The 17,376-nt window shown below is 47.1% G+C and overlaps 1 protein-coding gene across 3 annotated transcripts in view; it reads left to right on the top strand.

Annotated features, from left to right (window-relative positions):
- The window catches only part of ULK1 (unc-51 like autophagy activating kinase 1), an 85,168-nt gene extending 68,849 nt beyond the window's left edge, over positions 1–16,319 (top strand). For all 3 annotated transcript variants that reach the window (XM_067307299.1, XM_067307300.1, XM_067307298.1), the window contains 10 exons: positions 196–458; positions 1,113–1,297; positions 2,216–2,331; positions 2,929–3,072; positions 5,566–5,753; positions 8,533–8,711; positions 8,839–8,957; positions 10,785–10,942; positions 11,161–11,296; positions 13,209–16,319. In XM_067307299.1, the coding sequence (XP_067163400.1) occupies positions 196–458; positions 1,113–1,297; positions 2,216–2,331; positions 2,929–3,072; positions 5,566–5,753; positions 8,533–8,711; positions 8,839–8,957; positions 10,785–10,942; positions 11,161–11,296; positions 13,209–13,264 (1,544 nt within the window). In that variant the 3' untranslated portion in view covers positions 13,265–16,319. The remainder of the gene's footprint in view (positions 1–195; positions 459–1,112; positions 1,298–2,215; positions 2,332–2,928; positions 3,073–5,565; positions 5,754–8,532; positions 8,712–8,838; positions 8,958–10,784; positions 10,943–11,160; positions 11,297–13,208) is intronic.
- The last annotated feature ends 1,057 nt before the right edge of the window (positions 16,320–17,376 follow it).

The following is a 17,376-nucleotide window of genomic DNA, read 5'->3' as shown; positions in this document are numbered from 1 at the left end:
CCCTGATCAGGCCTAGAAATTTTGTGGCGCTGATAAGAATGCCATCTGTATGCATCCATTGAAGGTTTTAGGCTGAGGAACCCTGATACAAACTTACCCCTTTGGATGTCTTAGCGGTGAATCCTGGGATCAGGCTGGCTGTTTGTGTCAGTACCAAGGGATGATGTGGTTCGTTGCTGTGTTTGTGCCCTCCAGGTGCCTCAGCGCCCGAACACTCTCCTCGAGGGATGGGTTCCCGGCTCCACAGTGCACCCAACCTGTCAGATTTGCATTCCTGCAGGCAGAAGATAACCAAGCAGCACTCTGATCCTTTAGTTGCTCACTTTGGTCATACCCCAGTCAGCCAGCCGCTGCAGATGCATGGCTTGCAGCACTGCCGGCAGCTCAGATCCTCACCAAAGCTGTCTGAATTCATGCAGAGAAGCCCTCTACCAACTATCCTGGGCTCCCCTACAAAGGTATTTCTAGGAGTCTACTTCTGGGTCTGTCTCAGCTTGGTCTGGTGGATTATTTGGGGTTGAACCACTGTGTGATCACATAACTCCAGCCTGGATTTATCACCTGCTGTTCACCCTTCTTCAAGAGCTATTTAGTGATCCATGTGAAACGTGGTGATGCCCCAGTTCGTAGTGGTCAGGTCTCACTTGGCAATGCTTTTGGCCATCTGAGCAGAGTCCAGGGGTTTAAACAGGCACAGAAAAGGATCTGCCCAGATTAGGACACAAGTGCATTAGTGAGCTGTGGTGTCTAGGTTGATTTGCACTCAGTGACTTGGCTTGTCACGCAGGCGTGTGCCCAGTAGGAATCCCCAGTGGAGGTGGCAGACAGTTAAGCAGGTGGCAGCCCCAGTGTCTCGTGTGAAGCTGGCACTGTGACAGCATTTTCTCTCTGCTTGTGTTAGGCTGCTGCAATTTTTCAGCAGGATTTTTTCTGCTTTCATTTTAGTTTTTCTGGGACTGGGGGCAAGTAACTGTGTGGGCTGGGATTTCTGCCTATTTCAGGCATATTTTAAGTGTACAGTTTAATCTTAGTAAAAAAAAAAAAAGGGGGGGGGGGAAAGAACCTTGATCCTTTGATTTTAGAAACAGATCTCTCTCTTTTTTTCTCCCTAGGCTGTGTCCCCTTTTGAGTTTCCCAAAACCCCAAGTTCCCAGAATCTCCTCACACTCTTGGCCCATCAGGGGGTCATGATGACTCCAACACGGAACAAGACCCTGCCAGATCTGAAGGAGATGGGTCATTTCCACTGCCAGCAGACTGGTTTGGGATTGAGGCCTGTGGAAGAGGTCAAGGGCAGGTGAGCTACACTGACTGCTGTGAAGTATGAAATACTGTGGTGCTTCATTCCCTAACGCAGGAGGAATGGGATACATTTCAAACCCCAGCACTTCTTAAGTCATAATGTAGCATCTACAAATGTTCTGCAGTAATCTGCTAGCACCCTTGGGTTGCAAGCAGATGTTATGCAGATTTTAGAGTCTTCCTCTACAGCGTCAGGCCATGGCCTAGATTTTCAAATGCAAAAGATTGCCTGCAGCTTCACACTGTGTTTACTGCCCAGGGTTTCATCAAGCGGGGATCAAGGGTTTGGGTATTAGACCAGACTCCCTGCAATTATGCAGATAGGTACCTTGCTCTTTTTGGAGCCTGTCTCTGTATCAGGAAGGCAGAGAGATGTTTTTTGTCTACCAAGCAGTGGGCCCAGGTCTTCGGGCCAGAAAGCCATTTGAAAGCTAGGTAGTGACTGTCGTGACCATTGCAGGACGCAAAGCTGCTCAAGTCTTCACATTAGTTTTCCTTACCAGCGTATCTGTAGTTTGCAGCTTTCTCCAGTGATCATGGATTCTGGTATTCAAAGTGCTCCAGGCTTGGCTGTTGGGGCGTGTAGGCTCTTGTTCTTTAAGGGAAGAAATTAACTTCAGTGTCTTCCATTAAAGAGAATTTCTGTGTTATGGTAATGCTGCATTCAGCAATTGCATTGCTGCAGTTAGTTACAGTAGTCCTAAGCTTTCTGCAAGTATCAGGAGAGGCTTCAGGTGCTTTGTTAAAAGAGGAATGGGCCTGTGGTTATGTCAGCTCTGGACCATTTGCTGTACAGTGTTAAATGGCTGTGGACTGGGAGTGGTACAAATTGGAGCGGAAGTTAACTGAAACCTTGCATCTGCCCCAAACTTGCTGATGACTTCCTGAATTGTGTTGTTTGTCCTCTTTTTAGATCACTGAGCACAGGCAGGCTCACTGACCTGCTTCTCAAGGCTGCCTTTGGGGCACAAATCTCGGAAGCTGGCAGCAACGACAGCCTGAACAACGAGAAGCCAATGGAAATCGCAGGTAGCGGGAGAGGCCAGGCAGATCTGGCAGGATGTCCTGGCTCGGGCTGGGGGGCAAGGGTTTCCCTGCGTCTCTCCCATGAGTGGGAAGCTTCTTATCTGATGGCTTTTGGTGTAGGAAGTGACTGCCGTGTGTGAAGAGTGTAATGATGTTTGCTTCCTTTTGTGGAAGGCTCCGAGGTCTGTGGGTTACGTGTGCTGTGTAATTGCTGGCTAGCGGTGTGATTTTTGTAGGCAGGGCTTCCTCTCTTGGCCCCTTCTGAATGTGATATCACATGGGAGTGGGGACTTTGTGCCAGGCGGCTCGAATATGAATGGCTTTGCAAGGGTGGGCCTTCCTGGGCTTGCAGGTTGGGGAGTGAGGAGGGGAGAACAGCTGCAGCGATGCGTAACGCTGCCCAGGCTCACGTCCTGCGGTACATGCCAGCCTGGCTTGGTTGTGCTCTCAGGGGATGCTTCCGAAGGGAGCATTGGCCTGGGCTCGCAACCACGGACTCTCAAGGGAGCGTGCAGGAACATGAAGCTGCTGGGTGAGGCACACCATGCTCCGAGTAACTTTCCTGTAATGCCAGTCTGCACCTTTCAACTGTCTCCCCAGCTCCCTCAGGTGCTTACGGAGGGACCCTGCACTCTGGTGCCCGGGCTGGGGGCTCTGCCAGCCCATCCCCAGTGGTTTTTACTGTCGGATCCCCTCCCAGTGGAACAACCCCCCCACAGACCACGAGGACCAGGATGTTTTCAGGTAAAGGGCTGATACCTGCCTGTTGCAGTGAGAATGTCTGAAGGCAGAGCTGTGTGCTGTGTTTCTTGCTGCCGAACGCCGGCAGTGGCAGAGGGCTGGTCAGAGTGCGATACGCAGAGCTCAGCTGGTCTAAATGCCTTTGAGGTTCTCGTGCTGGTTCTTGCCATCCCAGTTATTGCTGATAACTGTTTGCACAGGCGCAAGGGCATTTTGGTTTCCAGTGCTGGAAGAGAGAGGCAAACTATTTTTTTTACTTTGTTTTGCTCTACTCCAGGAGTAATGCTGCAGCTGTTCATAGACCCAGTGGTTGCTGATAGGTCAGCAGTCGTAAAGATAGTGTTCTGATGGTTTTCCTCCTGGGTTTTGGATAAGCTGTAACAGCTGAACGTGTCCAATGCACAAGTACTGTTAGGAAAGGGCCAGGATGGCTCTTTATGCAAAAGTACTAGTGGTGTTAATTATGCCCCGAGTTGCTTATGTAGGAAAAGGAGAAAATGCATTCCCACTTGGCAGATCCATCATTTTGAGGTGTCAGCACTCTGGTCTCATCAGCCAGCAGCTGAGGCTGTGGTACTGGCCCTTCTGGGGTAAAGGGTCCAGGAGCTGGAGTCCATCTTCAGTTTAAGAAAATGTTTGGACACTTCTGTTTGCATTTTGGCTTGTTTGGGTTTTTGTCCTGGCTGTTCCTCATCTGTATGTAGTCGATGCTGCTGTTCTTAATTACCACAAAGAAGGTTTGGATGTAACCATGAATAAACTACTTGACTGGGATGGGGGACATATGGGCTCAGTTCCTGGCTGTAGCCTGGATTTCCTTCTTAACTAAAACCACTCAGATCCCTGATTGTCTGTGGAAAGTTGGGATCATAATCCTTCTTCTGTTTTGCCTGTTTTGAGTGTAAGCTCTGTAGGGCAGGGACTCTCTCTTACAAAGTGTCTGACTGGCTTGTAGCCAAGGTAGCAACCCCATTGTGCTAGGACCTCTAGCTCCCACTGAAATGTTATGAATAGAGAAATCAGACTTCCTGTATTGCTTTTGCGGCAACTTGGAAGCAGATCCAAGCACAAGTTTTTAGGGGGTTGGTATTTGGATGCTTGAAGGCCTGCAAAACTGGATCTCAGATGGGCTCCCTGGAAGAGAAGGCTGTTTAGGTAGTGAACCTAAAACACATGCACAGCATTGGGCCAAGACACTGTGCAAGCAGTGCAGCTTGGCAAGCTTTGTCAGTGCAACAACTCCTTTTGTTATAGTTAACACGCAGAAGTGAAGGGGACTTTGCAAGTTGAGACTCTGTACCCCAAGTGTTTGTGCCAGCCATGAGTAAGATTGCTTGACAGATACAGAAGCAGAGCCTTTTCATAAATCGTGATTAAAAACTTCTGTGAGCAGTGTCCTGGAAATACAGGATACTTGGAATGTGATATTGTTGGTTCTTTCCTCTGTCTGAAAGATCTGGAAATATTGTGTCAGTCTTTTGATGTCCGCTTAGCATTGAAGTATGGCTGCTAAATGTAAGAGAGTTTTGGGAGGAAAGGAGACTGTGCCTCTCAGGTCATTCGTTCAACTGCGTATCATATTGTTGAACCTTTTGAAGGCAGCAATGAAATTCACAGAGGCAGATGTGTCCCTTCTACCCAAATGGTCAGTGACAGTGGAGAATATCACCTGGGTGGAATTAGCACAGTACTGTGGCTGGGATTAGCGTCCTCCTGCTGGGCAGCGCGTACTCAGGGGATGTGAAGCCCTCTGGAAATGGTGAATGTACCATGAATGCCCAGGGACAGAAGCTCCTTTTAAAGTATGTGTCTCTTATATATGATATGCTTGTAGGGTGGATTCAGTGGTCAAGAGGGGAAAAAGATGATGTTAGAGGATTGTCTGATGGACACAACACTGGACAGGGTTTCCTGAATTCTGAGTTAGTCTTCGTGCAGCTGAAGTCACTTACTCTGTGCCCAGGCTCCTATTTGAAAAGAGAAGGAAGCAGAAGTGTGGGGAACGCAGTGGAAAGCTCTCCTGGTATCCATCTAAATTGCTGATGTTTTAAAACTATGATAAACCTCACTTATCAGAGGTGCTCATTCAGTGATACCGTTAAGGCTAAGGACCCATGGTTCAAATCATGCTGATCCGTGATGTGGAAGTTGACTATGGTGGCATATGATAAAATAAGCCCAAGATACTGAAGCAGAATTCAGAAAGGCTTGCGGGGGGAGGGAGGAAGAAAGCTTCCGTAATTGTCTCTGTGAATGACAAATGTTCTGGAAGGTGCATTAAATGTGCTTGAGTTGGTAAGCCGAGATGATAAGGAGCTTACATGGGGAGTAGTTGTTCTGGATCAGGGGCCTTGCATCGTCCTCCAAAGTGTCTGTTGCTGACCCCTGTCAGAGATGGGATCCTGTATCCCATAGTGGCAGTTGTCCCTCAATCTGGATGAGGAATACCTGGTCTAGTTTTAAAATATTAATTTCCTTGTCTATTTTCCTTTTCAGTGGGGTCTTCCAGCTCTCTCAGTTCTGGAGGCTCATTCACTGGCAGACACTTGGCAATGGGAACTGGTGGGGATGCTGTTGAAGGCCCTTCAAGTCTCCGGTACGCTTTTGCTGATCCGATCACAGCTAACTTGGAAGGTGCTGTTACGTTTGAGGCACCAGAGTTGCCTGAAGAGACACTCATGGAGGTGGGTATATCTCAGGGTCTTGTTAGGGGCAAAGGAGAGGGAGAATAAAAGGAAAGCAAATCCAAAGATCAGATGACTCTGTCCTTGCAGCCTAGGGAGTCAATCTCAAAGACGGTGTGAACTGGCTCCAGGAGAGCTAGGCCAGCACAGTGCGCAGAAAGCCGGGACACATTTAGCATAGTGGCTTTCAAGCCTCATACTTTAGTCCTTGGGACAGCCCATGTCTGGGGATATAATTTGCCATTTCCAAAGCCAAAATTGCAGGTTGGAAACATCAGTTATCTGATGCGTTCTGTATTAACCATTTCTGAAGAAAACCTGGGTGGTTTGGGGCTTTTCCCTTTTATAAGGCTCAGCATTGGTAACAGCTAATTTGAGAGAGCGAGCAGCTTAGTGTATCAAACGGCTGCCTTCTGTGTCTGCTTGGGGAGTCAGTCAGTGATAAACCCTCTAATGAAAGGATCTGAAAAAAATATTAACCTGACACTTACGTTGCTTATGGCAGGGAGGGGGGAAATTCTGCACCAGAACAGCTGAACCAGCTTGTGAAGCTGAAGGGCTGCCAGGCTCCCCTTCTTTGCAGGCTAAAGTGAGGCTGAAGCAGAGCAGATGCTTCTGTAGCTGAGATATATTTGAGATGTAGGTCAGGCTGCCCATTTGCAATAGAGGTGGGAGGCAGATTTGGTCATGGTTTCAGCTCTATTCCTATTATCTCCTTGGGCTGTCTAGGACTGGGGAAGGTTCTTTGTATCCAAATTTTGCTGCTGTTGCTAAAATCTCCTGGATACCGCAGAGATCTGCATACATTGTTCTAAGGATGTGGGTTTGCTCTTCTGTTCCAGATTTTGTTTAGCTCAAACTTTTCTCAGTTTTGCATTGGATTGCATTTGTTTGCTTAATTACCTGCAGAGCCACAGGGCTAGGACTTCAACATTGATGTGATCACAATAGTAGTGAATTTAATTAAGCATCATGCTTCTTTAAAGTCCCGGAAGTATGGGGCTCTGCCAGCTGCCACCGCTCTTCAAGGTCTGAAGAGAAGTATCCTAAGAAAGTATCGGCTTGATCTCATTCATACCCCTCAGTTCAGCTTCTCATGCCTGTAGTGAGTCATTTTGGTTTGGTTGTCATTTCTGCTGAGCACAGCAATCCATTTGCATGTCACAACCTTCCCGGCACCAAACCTGTTCGGCATATTTGGAGACCCCTGTGTGCTCTGTGGATTTGGCTGGAACGCAAACCTGGCAGATTTTCTGCTTTCTGCTGACATTTTCAGGGCATTGAAATCTAGCTGTTTAAGCAGCCCTGTTTATCTCAAGCAGAGCTGTTATATTCAGATAGATGATTCTCCTATCATTTGAAAAAGTTTCCTTAGGCGCAGACGAGGCAAATTGAAGGTTAGGTTTTAAAGTTTGTTTTGCAGTGCCTCAAAAGCACAATACAAAGTTGGCCATGGAAGGAAAGACTCTTGCAATGCCTAACAAGGCCAGGAACTCCAGTGTAATTAATAGAAGCCAACTATATAAGCAGAGAGAAAGGACTGTGCATTGGTTAGAGATACCAGGCTGAGACCTTCCAGATCTCAGTTTAGTTTCCTGCTCTGCCACAAACTTCTTATACGACTTGACAATTACTTAATTGCTGACTTCCCCATCTGCTTTTAAAGAGAAAAGAGGAAGATGGAGGTAGCACTTCCTTACCTTACCAGACTGTCCAGGTAGCAAGATAGTGGAGGAGAGATTTGTATTTCAGATATTCAAAGCTGCCGTAGCAGCCAAGTGCCTGAGCCAGTGAATAAAAAACCAAAGCATGCAAAAGCAAGCAGAACTTGAGGCGTATTTTTGTCCCAAATTCATGTAGGAAAGATCCTTACCAGTCCTCCTTTGAGAGGACCAACCCACTAAATATTTGAAGGTTAAACAGGTTAGCTGCTTTTCTGCAGAGGCAAAGTACAAACAGTGGAGCTGCATTTGATTCAGACAGCAACTCATTTGGTAGGACCCACGAGCACTCAGTTTTTCCACAAATACAAACTTCCCCAAAAAGCTTGCATGGGACTTAAGCAATGCAGCTTCCCAGAAATGGGATAATACCCTTTGATCTGTAATAGCAGAGGAGAAACTGCTTTGAAATGAGCATAGCACTTTGTGTGAGAGTCTCTCTTCCCTCGCTGGCTAGACAGGAGTTGCAGATAAAAGGTTGCCCTTGCTGTTGCCTTCAGAGCGCCTCACGCAGGGTTCGCCTGCACTGAGCTGGAAGCACGTACAGACCACAGCTAAGTGAGGGCTGGGGTATAGGGTGAGACAAGCTTTGTTTGCAGTTTTCCTTAAGGTAGGAGGTTTCCACACTCTCATGAAACCCTCAGTTGCTTGTACCAGCGTTGCTATGATGGGGAGCAAAGCTAGGCCCAGGGTGCAGGCAGTCTCTCCCTCTTCCAGGTTGACTTCCAAAGCAGTCGCACAGAGCTGCGAACGCTCCTTGGGAAGGGAGCGGGTTGTCTTGGAGCAAGACTCAACAGCCTCCCCAGGGAACCGCCTGTAGATTTCTGGCCTGAGGCTGTCACTGCTCCTTTTAATGTGGAGGAGGAGCTGGTGTGGTGCGTGGGCTCAGCACTGAGTCTGACTGTGCCTTCCCAAAGGAGAGGTACAGGGGGATTTCAAGCCTGATGTGTCACTGTTTTTAAACCTGGATGAGTCACTGGCACTGCAGCTAGGTGAGCGGCCCTCCCTGCCATGCCAGCTCTCCCGGTGTAACCCCACCTTTGCATTCCCTTCAACAGCAAGAGCACACGGACATCCTGCGCAGCCTCCGCTTCACGCTGGCCTTCGTCCATTATGTGATGGAAATTGCTGCCCTTAAAGGCAGCTCCAGCGAGATGAGCAGTTCAGTGGCATCCGAGTACCAGCTCCAGGAGAGTGTGGTGGCTGACCAGATCAGCCTCCTCAGCCGGGAGTGGAGGTAAGGACTAGGGAGAGTGCCGGACTTCCAGCACTGCCGTTATGTGCCAGAAATCTTCTGGGACGCTCACTGCTATAACTACACTGTCCTGTTGATCTGTTTGCATTGCAATGTGCTTTCTTTACAGCTATGCAGAGCAGCTAGTGCTGTACCTGAAGGTAGCAGAGCTTCTGTCCTCTGGCCTGCAGACAGCCATAGAGCAGATCAAAGCTGGCAAGCTGTGCCTCTCCTCCACCGTCAAGCAAGGTAAGGGGCTGCGGTACAACAGATTTGCCTGAAATGGAAGTATTCAAAGCACCACAAGGGCAGGGAGAAGCCTGAGTGAGTGTGAACCCCTACAGCATGTGTAGGGGTGTGTGCTTGAACGCGTAGAACGTGTGTGCTTGTTCCTCATTGCCCCCTTGCAGGGCCAGGCCTTTCTTGCAGGGTGTTCTTTATACTCGTGTACTTTAGAACTCAAACTCCTGCTCATGCTCCTTTGTGAATCTTCAGTGCTAATTAGTGAGAGGGGAATATCTCTTATCTGACTCCCTGTACGTCTCTGTCTCAGATGCTTATTTGCACTGGACGTAAGTCCACTTTAACTGCACAGTGCACATCCTAGTAAGTGCTTACTTGGCAAACTGAGATGTGTCTTGGCAATGATGATTTTCAAGTGAAATGAACACACAGGAAGTAAAATGCTGGTAATGCCAGAGTCGCTTATTTGCTGGTCTCTTATGGCCTTACATTTGCATCTGACTGCCTTATTTGTTGTTGGTTGTGATGTGAGCTGACTGTGATTCAGTGATTAGAAAAAAAAAATAATTTAAATACTACCATTATTATAATACTGAGGGAGATTTTTGAAGCACAAGAAGTTCTTGACCCCTCAGCCTCCTTTCCCTAGGGCTTAGTCTTTGAAAGTACCCCTGCTGACTTGGGGGAGAGGGTGTATATAAAAAAAACAAAAAAAAAAAACAAATAACCCCCCCCCAGAAGTTACATGCACGTGTATGTTGTAATGAGCATTGTGGAGCAAAACACACAGGTTTCTCTACACATCTTTCACATGTCCAGACTAATGGGAAAGTCATTATAACGCAAACAAATTGTTCCTCTTCATGGACAGATTTGTAGTGGTAGATTATAGCAGCACTCTTCCTTCGGTGTGTGGGAATTGGGCAAGGCTCTCTTTTCTTATTTCTCTCCCCACACAGCACTGCTCCCTTGAGGTTTTCCAAGGAGCAGTGAGGACAAGAGGGTTTTCAAGGTACTTAGGTAACTTGGTCCCATGGGCAGTAGAACCAGTGGGGAAATGTGACAAGGGGTCGCACCGAGTGTCCCTGGCAGTGTGCGCCAGGCAGGGTCCCTACCCACAGCTTGCTGCTTTTTTGCAGTAACTTGGGCAATGCCCAGAGTTCTGGTTGAATTTTATGAAGGAGGACATTGCTTTATTTGTTTTTTTTTAAGAAATAAAGTCTGTCTTGGCTTTTCAAGCACAAACCCTTCTCAAGGAGTTTTTGATTTCGCCCTCCTGATTTCATCTAGGAGCTTTGGGTTTCCCACTTTCAAGTCCCTTCTGAGCAAGGGTGGTCTTTCAGTCCCTAACCTGACAGCAGATTCCCAAGAGAGCCTGGCTTTACTCTTTAGTCAGTGCTGCTCATCCACGCTCAGCTCTAACAGCTCTCATGCAAGTCACATACTTTTTCACAGCACATCATCACCCATCAAGTAGCAGAAGCTTTGTATCTGGCATGTCTATTGCTTCTGGTGATGCGTGAGACATCTCGCACTGTGCAAACTGCTCTACCCTGTGGCAGCTGAAAGAAACAAAAATAGACCTGGCCTCAGGTGAACTAGGCATATGTGTAGGTGTTGCCATGTGCAGGCTTATGACTGGTGAGGGTGACAAAGGACAGGAAAAAGACAAAGCCCTGCTGGTGTAGGGGGTACTTCACTGTTGGTCTCATATTTGGTTTTAATACAACCCAGTTGGCTCCAAGTTGCTTACATGGAGTCCTGTGCATGTGGAATGGGAGGCACAGGGAGAACTGGAAGTAGAGCCCAAAGCATTTCCTTCCTTTGCCCTAGTTGTGAAGAAGCTGAATGAGCTTTATAAATCCAGTGTGTCATCCTGCCACTGCCTCAACATGAGACTCCAGAGGTTCTTCTTGGACAAACAGAAACTCATGGATCGGATCAACAGCATCACTGCAGAGAAGCTCATCTTCAGCTATGCTGTGCAAATGGTAATAACCATACAGTGCCTGGAAACAGGGTCTGCACAGAGCCAAGGGTCGGGCACTAACAGTTCCTGTCCGTGGCCTTAGTAGATGGTTTCATTCTTGATGCTACGTGCAGCCCCTGGAGGGCTGGACAAGGAGGTGTTCACACAGCAGAGGGGCACTGTTGGGAGAACTGGCTCTGGTCTGGGAGTAAGCTCTTGCCATGGGGTTGTCGCCTGTAGGTACAATCTGCAGCCCTGGATGAGATGTTCCACCACAGAGAGGACTGCGCACAGAGGTACCACAAGGCTCTGCTGCTGATGGAGGGGCTCCTGAACATCATCACTGAACAGGGAGACATAGAAAACATCACTAAATGTGAGTGCTCACTGCTTGGTTTCTCACTAGACCATGCTGTGTTTTTCTAGCTGCATGGATCAGGTGTTTCAGTATCCAGCATCCTTTTTATGTTTGGCTACATCTTAGTGGATATAGTGGAGATCTCTTGGCTTGTAATACCTCCTAGCCACCAGGCCTCCTGCTTTCCCAGCGGGAAAACTTGGAAATGCAGGTCCTTGTTCTGAGCCATATATTGAGAGCTGCCCTGCACAGCAGTTGCCAGAGCTTTGTTGAGCTTTTGGTGCATGGGAGAACTTGCTGAAGGAAGTGGTTTGGCAGCAGCAAAGGCCTGGGTTTGGTTTCCAGCCGGAACCATCCGCCTGATTGCACAGAGCGCTTGGGAATGTGAAACTGCAGTGGCTGTCAGGCGGAGATGGCTGATCAGCATGATGAGGGCTTCTTCCAACACATGACTTCTAAAATGGGACTGCTCACCTGTCTGGGTTCGCCTGCCCCAGGCCTGGCTAAGAAGGCAGCAGACATTTTTCTCATCAGCAAGTGACTGTAGCAGTGAAAACTGAACCCTTGCCTGCTTGCCATCCTTTGGCTTCCTCTCCCAGAGACAGATGATCCCTCTGTTTGCTGATCCATGCTGTCGCCTCCCTTAGGCAGTGCCTTTGTTGCGAAGGGGTGCTGTTCTCTGTTGCTGCAGGCTCTGCGAGTAACGGATGCGTGGTGGGAAGGACTGACCTCCCTTGCTCCAAGCACACTTTCCTTGCCCTTCTGGCTGGGGTTTGGACATCTTTGTGTTCTCTCCCTCTATGGGAGGCAGGCAGCGGGGATTGGGGGTAGCCAGCATCTGTCAGAGCAGCTTGACTTGCCCTCAGCTCTGCTCCATCACAGCTAAACCAGCCCGTCAGCAGTAGGCCACGATGGTGTCAATGCTGCAGAAGGGAAAAGACACAGCTGGCAAACTGCATCTCTCTCCCTCTGCTGGCTAGTGAATGCGTTTCATGGGCCAGCACCCTGAATGCTGCCAGGCTGCCCTAGTTTTGCATGTAGATAGAGCTCTTGGATAGGTAATGAGAGAAGAGATTTCTGGCTCACAGGCAATCAGTCAGTTAATTATCACCAACTTTTAACAGCTGACATGAGGCTCAGTGAAGGAGAGCAAAGGGGATTGGCAGGTGGTGTACAGTGCTGGATGGCTGAGTGAATAGGGAATGCTAAGTAGCTTCTAGGGCACCGTTTCTTACCAAACCTAAAGCACATCTTTTGTCCAGAGATACAAATTTCTGGTTCATGCACCTAATAGATTTCTTTCCCCCACTGATATCCAGCTCCCTGAGTGAGTTGCTCTCTGGTAGGCTGTACTAGGTATGCTTTTCATTTTATATCTTAGATACATGTGTGTTTGGTTATTTATTTCTGAAAAGTAAAGTAATGAACCTAGAAATAAGAAAGCCTTCATGGTAGAGGAATGAATTCCAGCAAACCTAAAGCTTTTGAAAAAGTCTGTTCCCAGGCTGGTGCAGGCAAGAATCCAGCACTGATCACGCTGGGCTAGGTTGTACTTGTTTTCTCAGTTTTAAGCCATGACAAATGGCATTGAGACCTTGAGCCACCTTGGTTGCTGGCAAAAGCCACTCCATTAACTTAAAATGAATAAACTGGTAGTGGCAGACAGTGGTCCTTTCCAACATCTTGATACCTCCACTAAAACTGCTGCCTCCTGGTTTTCTTTGTTGGATCTCTGATTATTCCACTCCTCAGCAGGGTGTTTGTGGTTAGATCCTCACCTGGAATAAGTCAGTACATGGTAATGATTCTAGAAGGGGGGCTTGCACTAGCTGAAATTCTCACATTTTATCAACTCCAGCATATTTTGGTAGTGTTCATAGTGCCAGGAGAATGCGAAGTTGATTTCCTGTGTCTTTTTTTTCTCTCCCAGGCAAACTGTGCATCGAGCGCAGGCTGTCAGCTCTGCTGTCGGGGTTCTGCGCCTGATTTTAAGGTTCATCCCCTCCACGCACCTCGCCCCGGCTGATCACTTTGTTTCCAACGGCCTGCTGCTGTGACGGGAAATGATCCTGGCAGTAGGAGACCTGGAGGATGAACTGCTCCATGTTTTGTGTTTTGAGGCTTTGGGAAGTTGTTCCACAGACTTGGATTCTCTTGTGGGGATGCGTGACTGCAGCAAGCACAAAACTTCCCTGTCCAAAAGTCTGGGTGAAGACGTAGCCGATGTGGAAAGGTTTCCCTCGTTGGCAGAGGGGATGAAGGATATAATTCCACTTCTTCCCAGCACTTTGAAGGAAAAGACTGCCTATCCCTCTTGTTTAAGAACAGGGTATTCCAGTGCTGTGTCCATTGCGGGCAATGGATGTGCTGAAACTGCTGGCTTCAGTTAATGTTGGAGGGTGTCATTCAGAAATCAAGGCCAGTTTGTGTACTTTCCCCTACCCCAGCTGATAGCCAGGCATCTTAAAGCTTCCTGGCAACCCAAGGCTCCCCTCCCTTTTCTCCCTTGTCCCTTCTCATACATGTTTTTGCCTTGGAGTGCATGCTGTGTGGCAGAGAGGGGGAGGCAGCTCCGTTTATTGCTGAACTAGCTCCCACCTTCTGTGGACTTCCTGAGCAAGGCTGGAAACACGTTGCCGCTGGGGAAGTTCGCGTCTCCCGCGGCTGTCACGTGGATTGCCTCTCTGCCCGGATGGACAAACGATGCAGGGAAAGAGACTCTGCGCAGAAAACCAGAAGCCAACGCACCACGTAACGTCCCTGTGTTCGTAAGAAGCCAAAATGAATCCGTTCCTCCCTTGGTCCCCAGGCTCAGCGGGGTCAAGGTTAAAGACTTGGCTGTTCAGCTCGGCCTCTCAGTACATATCTACCATGAGGAAGCACTAGCGCTGTCCTGCTCTCAGCTGTTGGTTCGATAGCCCCTTTCCTGTCCCCCCCGCCCTCCCCGGAACTGAAAACACTAGCTTTGTGAATCAAAGGAGCACTTTACACACTATGGGAACTTTGAGAAGTTGACTTTGCATCACGCGACAACCCAGGAACATCACGACTGTTAGGAATGCTGTTCTTTTTATTCCTTTCCTCGTTTCCTGGTGGTTCGATTGCACTACGTGTGTGCATATATTGATATGTATTCCTAAGGGTGAATATATATTGATATATAGGGTTTGTGTGTAACTGTATGTATTTAACTGTACTGTATCTCGTGAGTGTGAGGCAAAAAGCACGGCAGAGTCTGTGCTGTTCCTCCTCCACACCAGGCAAAGCTGACTTGCAGTCTGGCAGTACCAAGATTTTGTTTTGTTTTGTTTTTTATTTAAGTGTTCTTTTAAGGACAGTTAATATAAAGCTCCGTGCTTTTTAAGAGCTCAAGAACAGGCGTTAAGATCCTACACACTTACAATTGGAAATGCATTTTCTAAAAAAGTTTTATTTGCTGCTTAATTTTTATAAAGAAATCTTGTAGTGTTCGGTTTTATGTTCAGCATTTCTTCTAAAGAGACTCTGTAGCCAAATGAGACTGCGGGTGCGAGTGGCTGGAGTGCTGGTTGAGGCTTCGGGTGCTGTGAGCATGTGCGGGAGAGGAGAGCTGGCTGCCTTTCCGTTGTCTGCGTGCGCATGTGTGTGTCTCTTAATTTATCAGAGTCGTGGCAGTATTTTGTTAGCGCTGGGCAGAAAAGTATCTTTGAAAGCAACTCGAAACCTCAGGCTTTGTTTTTGGGGATCTAACAATATTTTGCACATGGTGGTTAAGTCCTCGTTGCTTTTTTTCTCTCAATTTTTGCACGTTCAGTGTGATACTTTACGAGGGTTTCAGGAGCAACTTAATTGACTTTTGAGCTGGCATCATCTTTGGCAACATGGATGTTTCTGATCGCAGAGCAGAAATGCTAATAAAGAAATTAAAAAATACTTTCAATTGCCCCCACCAGGGAAGTTTAAGTGTAGCTTACACAAATGCTTCAGTATCAGGCCTCCGTTACATTATCCGTTCACAGCCTGCTGCTTCTGTGGCTGTTTGTGCTTGTGCCTAAAAAAGCAAATAAAAACCAACAAAAAAACCCCCAGCCTGTAGCCAGAAATGCCGAAGAGACCCAGACTGCTTCCAGAAGGATTTTACCAGTTCTGCAAGGGCTGTCCTGCAGGTACACAGGATGCAGCGCGAGAGCACCAAGCCAGGACTGCCTCCGCAATACAGACGCCTGCTACTCGCCTGAACCCTCACGGCCGCCCCCCGAGCGCACGCCGATAGCTTCCAGCCGAGGAGAAGCATGGCCCGGGATTCATGTCTATGCCGCGGGTTTAATGATCCATGTATGTGGCAAGCTCAGCACTAACCTTCCAGCTGTACTTAATTACTTGAATGTATCAAAATTGTCCACATTCAATATATACAAATATATACTGCTCCAAAAAATTGTGGTTTACAGACCTACAACCAATATATATATGTATGTGTTTGTGTATATACATACAATTATATGTGTGTGTATGTGTGTGTATGTATATGTACGCACAGAAACACATACATGTGTATATATATATGTTTTCTCTCAATACTTGAAACTTAGCCACTGTGCTTGAATTAAAAAAACAAAAAAAGGAAAAAAAAAAGAAAGAAAAACAAATCAGACAGGTGATTTATTTTGCCATCACTTTGGTGACTTTATTTTTTATCTAACTGCATGTAGCGTGAAACCAACTTTTTTTGGTGAAAAATATTTATTGCTTTGTAGACAACAAGGAATGCAAAAAAAAATAAAAAGAGAGAAAAACATTGAAGTTGCTAGTGTAGTCCACTTGCTATTGTCATGGCTTTGTTACTGTTGCAGCATTTGTGTGTAGCGTCTTTAATAGATTTCAAGAAACCTCAGTCTAATAACACGTATCTTCAGGTTTGTGAGAGCGTATGATGTTGTTCTTTATACGGTAATGCTTGATACTTTGTTGACATTTTTTTTATTTGTGTTTTGTGTGACCTTTTTTGGCTTTAAATTGTATAACACCAATTTAAGAAAATAAAATTGATTTGAAATTGTTAGTGATCTATCTGTTTTCAGTGCTGATATAATTTCCATTGGTGCAGTATCAGAGTACAGTATTTAACATGTTTTGTTCTGCCAGCCTTGCCTTTCGGGGGGGGAAGTGCTCTTGTCCCCTTTTCACAGAGGGTGAAGTTTGGGGCAAGAAAGGTTAGTTGCTTAGAGCCACACATGAAGTCTTTGAAGGTGGAAAAATTGAACCCGGTGTCAAGGTTAGAGCCGTAATTACTAGTTCGTCTGTCCTTATTATCTGTCTATGCGCTCCTGCTGCTAGCTGTAGAAGCACTGTGATGGTGAGTTAGTAACAGACCCTGCCCATCCCTTCAGATGGATGCATAAGGTTTCACCCAGGTTTCAGTATTTGCAAGATCAGCCTGTTGGAGCTGTTTATTACTAGACACTTGGTGAAGGTATCTGATGCTCGTATTAAAGGGTGAGGAATGAGCGTCGGTTGTTATTGTTGCTTTCATGCAAATCGATAGTTATACATTATTTTTAACTCCAGCTTTATTTTATCATTAGAGTCAGGAAGCTTATTGCTGTGTAAGTGATGTACTTACAGATGAAGTGTTGGAGGAATGATGAGATTTTGGTACTTCCAGTTTGGATTAAACATTTCCCTGCAGGGTTTGTGCTTGTTGCAGTTTGTTATTTTAACAGAACAAATGGCCCATGGCTTTGTTTTCTCTTGCCCACCTAGACATGCAAAAAAAATCGTTGAAAACGGCAAAAAGTACAGGAGGCTTTTGAAACGCCCCTGCTGTGAGCCTGCAGAGCTGCGGGCAAGGGAACTGGACAGGGCTGTCGGGGCCGTGCAGAGGGGCAAGCGCCTCTCAGCTGCCTGTTGGAGCCGACCTTCCCAGGAGAGAAGTGCTCTGCAAGCAGTAAACGCTTTGAAAAAACCCTGACGAGCAGCACTCCCAGCTGAACAGCCAAAATTTGTGAATACTTTTGGCCTTGCTTTCTTTGTGCCTCTTTTGAGAAATTACGGATTATGACGTCCTTGTGGCGTATGAGGCATTTGAATAACGGTAGCGAGGAGTGCCATAAAGCAGC

The sequence above is a fragment of the Apteryx mantelli genome, chromosome 17 (assembly GCF_036417845.1).
Source record: "Apteryx mantelli isolate bAptMan1 chromosome 17, bAptMan1.hap1, whole genome shotgun sequence".
Lineage (NCBI taxonomy): Eukaryota > Metazoa > Chordata > Aves > Apterygiformes > Apterygidae > Apteryx > Apteryx mantelli.
This window is presented reverse-complemented; position numbering and strand designations above follow the sequence as displayed.